The sequence below is a fragment of the Pecten maximus genome, chromosome 10 (genome assembly GCF_902652985.1).
Source record: "Pecten maximus chromosome 10, xPecMax1.1, whole genome shotgun sequence".
Taxonomy (NCBI): Eukaryota; Metazoa; Mollusca; class Bivalvia; order Pectinida; family Pectinidae; genus Pecten; species Pecten maximus.
Genome location: NC_047024.1, coordinates 36,792,443 through 36,801,296, shown reverse-complemented (window position 1 = coordinate 36,801,296; position 8,854 = coordinate 36,792,443). Strand labels below are relative to the sequence as shown.

Genomic DNA, 8,854 nt, shown 5'->3' with positions numbered 1-8,854 from the left:
GTCTTTCTGTAACATGATAGACATATGACGTATCCGTAGATGTTGATCACAGCCTGACATTTCACATTATCACCGTTCACATTGATGATACATCTTCTAGACATGCAGCTTTATTAATCTATTACCTATTGTACCCAGGGACAGACACGACTCCCAGCGAGGCGGACTTATTTCATTGTAATCACGAACGCAATTTCGGTGAGTATCTATGACTTATTAAGCTTATTGGTGCAGCTTCTGCATATGGACTAAAATGTCACAAGTTCGAGTCCAGTATATCACAGTATTACTGGTTAGTGGTAAGTACTCAACCCTCATCCACTTTAGACAACACCGCTTAATATCTATCTAAATTTGAAATATATTTTATATAAGTTTTATCAAGCGGACAGGATTCAATGCAATACCAGCAGAACATATCCGAATAATTATAAAAGTCGTGGATGGGATCTAGCGTTGCGTTCGTGCGTACTTTACCATTTGAATTCATTTTAAACGGATTTCAAACTTCATATAATGGTCATTTATGAAAATGTCTCGATCTAATTTTAGGATGCAAGATCAAGGACATGATCACCATTATCATTGATAGATTTTTTTACAGACGCACAAGCGACTTCATTAATGAATGCATGTTAATCTAGCGTAATATATTGGTCAAGTTTGAGAATATCCTGAACATGATTTTGCTTTTATGGTTGCAAAGGACAATGTGTCGTTTGGCATGCCATTCTAAAACAGATTTTGATTAAACTTCATACAATGGTCAAGAATGAGAATATCAAGAACATGATTTTGCTTTTAAGCATGTCAAGGACAAGGTCGTTTGGCATGCCATTTTTATCCAATTTTGATCAAATTTCATACATTGGTCAAGTAGGAGAACGTACCTTGAACGAGTTGGCCTAAGGTTTTCTGATAGGATATTTCAGTGAGTATGTTTGGCACGTGAGAGAATTTGTGTTGTTGTACTTTGTGCCTTTTCAAATTTGAATTTAAAATCATTTAAAACATTTTTGCCGATACAAAGTTTTTTATATTCATTTTATATAGCTTAACGACCATCGTCAGAAGAAATGATTTAAGACCGAATAAAACATGCAAAAAGTAGAGAAACTCAGATATCATAATAACATGCGGAAAACTCATCTCCCGCTGTTCTCGCACAATCACACGTGATTATGTTGTTATCTAAAATGAAATTGATCGAGCCTGATATTTAGTGGCGCACAAACAAGGTTGTCATGTTTTGACACCGACTTTCGAAACAGGGACGCCATGTTCAAGTTACATGTGAATATTGGCAGACATCACAGCTTAGTTGTCAAGCATTATCGGTAAATGACCTGTCAACAACATCAAGCACGCGTTACTATATATGAAAGGGTTTTGTTGTTACCTGTTCCAAAATCGAACGTCAACAACACAGGCGCTTGTATAGAAAATGTGATTTTCATTTTTTTTTTTATATGACAGTGGTATGTGTAATCTGTTAAGTACAAGGTTGGCAACTCCGTCACGAGCGAAACGGCACACCACCACACTTCAATCGACTAAAAAACACATTTATTCAAACTGACACGGCGCATACTATATATTACCGCCATCTAGAAACATTCATCTTTAACCTACCGTGTCACTCAATACGAATTGTTACATCCAAAACACAATTATCCGTGAAAAAATTGCCGAATTCCTCCTTCGTGACACCAATTTTCAAATTGCTCCCTCAGTCTGCCCAAATTCCTCACTTACATACAGGGTTGAAATGTAATTCACTTAAATTTTCGGATCATCTCGGCATAATTTATTTTACAGGTGCATTAAAGGAAGTCGTTTGTGAGACACGGACTAATTAGATAGCATGTTTTAATGCCAGTGATGGGCTCGTCCTTTCCTTTTCTTCAACTGCATCATTTCGGTAGTTGTTGAAACTTCGTTTTGAAATCGAAAGATTGAATGTAACGGTGTTCAATAACTTGTTCAAGACAGGGCCGGGGCATTATACGTATACCATGAACTAGCAGTATCAGCTGATTTTTTTCGAAGTTGTTAAAATTTGGACGGGGTGATAGCTGATAGTTGTTTGATATTTTGTTTTCAAATTTAACTTGCCATTTATTTAGGGTAATGCCTATCTACAATTAATATATATATATATATATATATATATAGAATAAAGTTGAAATGTCCATGTGACGGTAAATAATAATAAAATAAAAAGTCAAACACAGATCTGCCGTCTCCCTAGTTCTTTCGTGGCTACATTGTGCCGCTCTTCATAAAATGATGTACCGAATAAAATTCAAAATCCCCTGAAGAGCGGCACAATGTAGCCGCGAAAGTACTAGGGAGACAGCAGATCTGTGTTTGACTTTTTATTTTATTATATATATATATATACATATAGACCACATACAATACCGGTAAGAATTAGAGGTTTGATTTTCTAGGCATTGTTGAAAATTGACTGTAGTTTGGAAATCAGCAGTTTGCACCCATTCTCTCTTTTTTTCTCATTTCAATTCAGTTTCTTTATTCTGCAAGCCCTTCAGCCAGCTTAATTGTTATTAGAGTAGCGTTGAATACTTACACACGCAATTACACTTAATTTAATCAAATAATTCATCAAACTTACATATGCGATTTACAGTAGAGTGGAGTTACATAGATAACCAGTATTAAGAAGAATACTTTACAATGCGTTTAATTCTTTGACATTGTTGACACTAAGCGACTCTAGTGGAGTGTCCTAGCTGATGTATTCCAGTGGAGTGTCCTAGCTGACATAGTCCAGTGGAATGTCCTAGCTGACGTAGTCCAGTGGAGTGTCCTAGCTGACGTACTCCAGTGTAGTGTCCTAGCTGACGTAGTCCAGTAGAGTGTCCTAGCTGACGTAGTTCAGTGGAGTGTCCTAGCTGACGTAGTCTAGTGGAGTGTCCTAGCTGACGTACTCCAGTGGAGTGTCCTAGCTGACGTACTCCAGTAGAATGTCCTAGCTGACGTAGTGAAGTGGATTGTCCTAGCTGACGTAGTGAAGTGGATTGTCCTAGCTGACGTACTCCAGTGGACTGTCCTAGCTCACGTAGTGAAGTGGATTGTCCTAGCTGACGTATTCCAGTAGAGTGTCCTAGCTGGCGTAGTCCGGTAGAGTGTCCTAGCTGACGTAGTTTAGTAGTGGAGTGTCCTAACTGACGTACTCCATTGGATTGTCCTAGCTGACGTACTCCAGTGGACTGTCCTAGCTGACGAAGTGAAGTGGATTGTCCTAGCTGACGTAGTTCAGTGGAGTGTCCTAGCTGACGTACTCCCATGGACTGTCCTAGCTGACGTAGTGAAGTGGATTGTCCTAGCTGACGTAGTGAAGTGGATTGTCCTAGCTGACGTACTCCAGTGGAGTGTCTTAGCTGACGTAGTCCAGTATAATGTCCTAGCTGACGTAGTTTAGTAGTGGAGTGTCCTAGCTGACGTACTCCAGTGGAGTGTCCTAGCTGGCGTAGTCCGGTAGGGTGTCCTAGCTGACGTAGTGAAGTGGATTGTCCTAGCTGACGTAGTCCAGTGGAGTGTCCTAGCTGGCGTAGTCCGGTAGGGTGTCCTAGCTGACGTAGTGAAGTGGATTGTCCTAGCTGACGTAGTCCAGTGGAGTGTCCTAGCTGACGTACTCAGTAGAATGTCCTAGCTGACGTAGTGAAGTGGATTGTCCTAGCTGACGTAGTGAAGTGGATTGTCCTAGCTGACGTAATCCAGTGGAGTGTCCTAGCTGGCGTAGTCCGGTAGGGTGTCCTAGCTGACGTAGTGAAGTGGATTGTCCTAGCTGACGTAGACCAGTGGAGTATCCTAGCTGACGTACTCAGTAGAATGTCCTAGCTGACGTAGTGAAGTGGATTGTCCTAGCTGACGTACTCCAGTGGACTGTCCTAGCTGACGAAGTGAAGTGGATTGTCCTAGCTGACGTAGTTCAGTGGAGTGTCCTAGCTGACGTAGTCCAGTAGAGTGTCCTAGCTGACGTACTCCAGTGGAATGTCCTAGCTGACGTACTCCAGTGGAGTGTCCTAGCTGACGTACTTCAGTGGAGTGTCCTAGCTGACGTACTCCTTTAGAATGTCCTAGCTGACGTACTCCAGTAGAATGTCCTAGCTGACGTAGTTTAGTAGAGTGTCCTAGCTGACGTACTCCAGTGGAGTGTCCTAGCTGACGTACTCCAGTAGAATGTCCTAGCTGACATATTCCAGTAGAATGTCCTAGCTGACGTATTCCAGTAGAGTGTCCTAGCTGACGTACTTCAGTGGAGTGTCCTAGCTGACGTACTCCAGTGGAGTGTCCTATCTGACGTACTCCAGTGGAATGTCCTAGCTGACGTAGTCCAGTAGAGTGTCCTAGCTGACGTACTCCAGTGGAATGGCTTAGCTGACGTAGTCCAGTAGAGTGTCCTAGCTGACGTACTCCAGTGGAGTGTCCTAGCTGACGTAGTCCAGTAGAATGTCCTAGCTGACGTAGTCTAGTAGTGGAGTGTCCTAGCTGACGTAGTGACGTGGATTGTCCTAGCTGACGTAGTGAAGTGGATTGACCTAGCTGACGTATTCCATTGGATTGTCCTAGCTGACGTAGTTCAGTGGAGTGTCCTAGCTGACGTATTCCAGTGGAGTGTCCTAGCTGACGTACTCCAGTGGAGAGTCCTAGCTGACGTAGTTCAGTGGAGTGTCCTAGCTGACGTACTCCCGTGGACTGTCCTAGCTGACGTAGTGAAGTGGATTGTCCTAGCTGACGTACTCCAGTGGAGTGTCCTAGCTGACGTAGTGAAGTGGATTGTCCTAGCTGACGTAGTGAAGTAGATTGTCCTAGCTGACGTAGTGAAGTGGATTGTCCTAGCTGACGTACTCCAGTGGACTGTCCTAGCTGACGAAGTGAAGTGGATTGTCCTAGCTGACGTAGTTCAGTGGAGTGTCCTAGCTGACGTAGTCCAGTAGAGTGTCCTAGCTGACGTACTCCAGTGGAATGTCCTAGCTGACGTACTCCAGTGGAGTGTCCTAGCTGACGTACTTCAGTGGAGTGTCCTAGCTGACGTACTCCAGTAGAATGTCCTAGCTGACGTACTCCAGTAGAATGTCCTAGCTGACGTAGTTTAGTAAAGTGTCCTAGCTGACGTACTCCAGTGGAGTGTCCTAGCTGACGTACTCCAGTAGAATGTCCTAGCTGACGTATTCCAGTAGAATGTCCTAGCTGACGTATTCCAGTAGAGTGTCCTAGCTGACGTACTTCAGTGGAGTGTCCTAGCTGACGTACTCCAGTGGAGTGTCCTATCTGACGTACTCCAGTGGAATGTCCTAGCTGACGTAGTCTAGTAGAGTGTCCTAGCTGACGTACTCCAGTGGAATGTCTTAGCTGACGTAGTCCAGTAGAGTGTCCTAGCTGACGTACTCCAGTGGAGTGTCCTAGCTGACGTAGTCCAGTAGAATGTCCTAGCTGACGTCGTCTAGTAGTGGAGTGTCCTAGCTGACGTAGTGAGGTGGATTGTCCTAGCTGACGTAGTGAAGTGGATTGACCTAGCTGACGTATTCCATTGGATTGTCCTAGCTGACGTAGTTCAGTGGAGTGTCCTAGCTGACGTAGTCCAGTAGAGTGTCCTAGCTGACGTAGTTCAGTGGAGTGTCCTAGCTGACGTATTCCAGTGGAGTTTCCTAGCTGACGTACTCCAGTGGAGAGTCCTAGCTGACGTAGTTCAGTGGAGTGTCCTAGCTGACGTACTCCCGTGGACTGTCCTAGCTGACGTAGTGAAGTGGATTGTCCTAGCTGACGTACTCCAGTGGAGTGTCCTAGCTGACGTAGTGAAGTGGATTGTCCTAGCTGACGTAGTGAAGTAGATTGTCCTAGCTGACGTACTCCAGTGGACTGTCCTAGCTGACGAAGTGAAGTGGATTGTCCTAGCTGACGTACTCCAGTGGAGTGTCCTAGCTGACGTATTCCAGTGGAGTGTCCTAGCTGGCGTAGTCCCTTGGACTGTCCTAGCTGACGTAGTGAAGTGGATTGTCCTAGCTGACGTAGTGAAGTGGATTGTCCTAGCTGACGTATTCCAGTGGAGTGTCTTAGCTGACGTAGTCCAGTAGAATGTCCTAGCTGACGTAGTTTAGTAGTGGAGTGTCCTAGCTGACGTACTCCAGTGGAGTGTCCTAGCTGGCGTAGTCCGGTAGGGTGTCCTAGCTGACGTAGTGAAGTGGATTGTCCTAGCTGACGTAGTCCAGTGGAGTGTCCTAGCTGGCGTAGTCCGGTAGGGTGTCCTAGCTGACGTAGTGAAGTGGATTGTCCTAGCTGACGTAGTCCAATGGAGTGTCCTAGCTGACGTACTCAGTAGAATGTCCTAGCTGACGTAGTGAAGTGTATTGTCCTAGCTGACGTAGTGAAGTGGATTGTCCTAGCTGACGTAGTCCAGTGGAGTGTCCTAGCTGGCGTAGTCCGGTAGGGTGTCCTAGCTGACGTAGTGAAGTGGATTGTCCTAGCTGACGTAGTCCAGTGGAGTGTCCTAGCTGGCGTAGTCCGGTATGGTGTCCTAGCAATATGCATAACTACGCACTGAGGGAAACCTACATATGAAATTTGAGAAAGATCCCTTCAGTACTTTCTGAGAAATAGCAATAACAAACTTCAATTGTCAAAATCCAATATGGCTGCCTGTCGGCCATGTTGTTTTCAGATTAGTCCCAAAATGCAATATGCATAACTAGGCACTGAGGGGAACCTACATGTGAAATTTCAGAAAGATCCCTTCATCAGTTTCTGAGAAATAGCGATAACAAACTTCAATTGTCAAAATCCAAGATGGCTGCCTGTCGGCCATGTTGTTTTCCAATTGGTCTCAAAATGCAATATGCATAACTAGGCACCAAGAGGAACCTTTATATGAAATTTGAGAAAGATCCCTTCAGTGCTTTCTCAGAAATAGCGATAACAAACTTCAATTGTCAAAATCCAAGATGGCTGCCTGTCGGCCATGTTGTTTTTCGATTGGTCTCAAAATGCAATATGCATAACTACGCACTGAGGGAAACCTATATATGAAATTTGAGAAAGATCCCTTCAGTACTTCTTGAGAAATAGCGATAACAAACTTCAATTGTCAAAATCCAAGATGGCTGCCTGTCGGCCATGTTGTTTTCAGATTAGTCTCAAAATGCAATATGCCTAACTAGGTACTGAGGGGAACCTACATATGAAATTTCAGAAAGATCCCTTCATTAGTTTCTGAGAAATAGCGATAACAAACTTCAATTGTCAAAATCCAAGATGGCTGCCTGTCGGCCATGTTGTTTTCAAATTGGTCTCAAAATGCAATATGCATAACTAGGCACCAAGAGGAACCTTTATATGAAATTTAGAAAGATCCCTTCAGTACTTTCTGAGAAATAGCGATAACAAACTTCAATTGTCAAAATCCAAGATGGCTGCCTGTCGGCCATGTTGTTTTTCGATTAGTCTCAAAATTCAATATGCATAACTAGGCACTAAGGGGAACCTACATATAAAATTTCAGAAAGATCCCCTTCATTAGTTTCTGAGAAATAGCGATAACAAACTTCAATTGTCAAAATCCAAGATGGCTGCCTGTCGGCCATGTTGTTTTCAGATTGGTCTCAAAATGCAATATGCATAACTAGGCACTGAGGGAAACCTACATATGAAATTTCAGAAAGATCCCTTCATTAGTTTCTGAGACATAGCGATAACAAACTTCAATTGTCAAAATCCAAGATGGCTGCCTGTCGGCCATGTTGTTTTCCAATTGGTCTCAAAATGCAATATGCCTAACTAGGCACCAAGAGGAACCTTTATATGAAATTTGAGAAAGATCCCTTCAGTGCTTTCTCAGAAATAGCGATAACAAACTTCAATTGTCAAAATCCAAGATGGCTGCCTGTCGGCCATGTTGTTTTCCGATTAGTCTCAAAATTCAATATGCATAACTAGGCACTGAGGGGGACCTACATATAAAGTTTCAGAAAGATCCCCTTATTAGTTTCTGAGAAATAGCGATAACAAACTTCAATTGTCAAAATCCAAGATGGCTGCCTGTCGGCCATGTTGTTTTCAGATTGGTCTCAAAATGCAATATGCATAACTAGGCACCAAGGGAAACCTACATATGAAATTTCAGAAAGATCCCCTCAATAGTTTCTGAGAAATAGCGATAACAAACTTCAATTGTCAAAATCCAAGATGGCTGCCTGTCGGCCATGTTGTTTTCAAATTGGTCTCAAAATGCAATATGCATAACTAGGCACCAAGGGAAACCTAAATATGAAATTTGAGAAAGATCCCTTCAGTACTTTCTGAGAAATAGCGATAACAAGAATTGTTTACGGACGGAGGGACGGACGGACCACGGACCTCGGACGCAGGGCGATTTGAATAGCCCACCATCTGATGATGGTGGGCTAAAAATCTTGGTTTGAAACAAAACATGCCTCCTTTTACTTCAGCTGCTGGACAAATGTCTGTTGCAGATGTACCAGAGATGATAACCATTGCTAAACATAGAGTACATGTGGAAAGGGCCATAGCCAGGGTGAAACAGTTTAAAACAGAGGATCAATTTGGGTTTATTTAAATGTGTAAACCAAATTTGGCTTGTTTGTTGTTTGCTAACAAATTTCATGCCTTTTAGCAAAGATAAGTCATGTTAAAATTTCAACAAAGCACATCTGTGTTTCAAACAGCTGTATAAATAATGCTACTGATACAGGTAGAAAATGTATAATCAATAGCTGAAATTTCATTGGATACAAATATTTTTTATTGTTTAAATTATTTTTTGTCATATATATGTGATCTACATGGTAACTTAGTGGCGAGCCAAAAAATT

General features: G+C 42.8%; 1 protein-coding gene across 1 annotated transcript; it reads right to left on the bottom strand.

Moving 5' to 3' along the window:
* Positions 1-2,729: 2,729 nt before the first annotated feature.
* Positions 2,730-8,517, bottom strand: LOC117336667 (filaggrin-2-like). Its single transcript, XM_033897276.1, has 3 exons — positions 8,467-8,517; positions 3,904-6,306; positions 2,730-3,599 (listed from the first exon to the last, which is right to left on the bottom strand). The coding sequence occupies exons 1-3, from the start codon at positions 8,515-8,517 to the stop codon at positions 2,730-2,732; spliced, it is 3,324 nt and encodes a 1,107-aa protein (XP_033753167.1).
* Between the last annotated feature and the right edge of the window lie 337 nt (positions 8,518-8,854).

What these genes read in the sequence shown, in the direction of transcription:
- LOC117336667 (XM_033897276.1), bottom strand. Translation starts at nt 8,517, where the DNA reads ATGGTTATCATCTCTGGTACATCTGCAACAGACATTTGTCCAGCAGCT. An exon ending in ACATTTGTCCAGCAGCTGAA is followed by an intron (nt 6,307 to 8,466) that starts GTAAAAGGAGGC and finishes GGACTACGTCAG; the next exon opens with CTAGGACAATCCACTTCACT. An exon ending in AGCTAGGACAGTCCACTGGA is followed by an intron (nt 3,600 to 3,903) that starts GTACGTCAGCTA and finishes TCACTACGTCAG; the next exon opens with CTAGGACACCCTACCGGACT.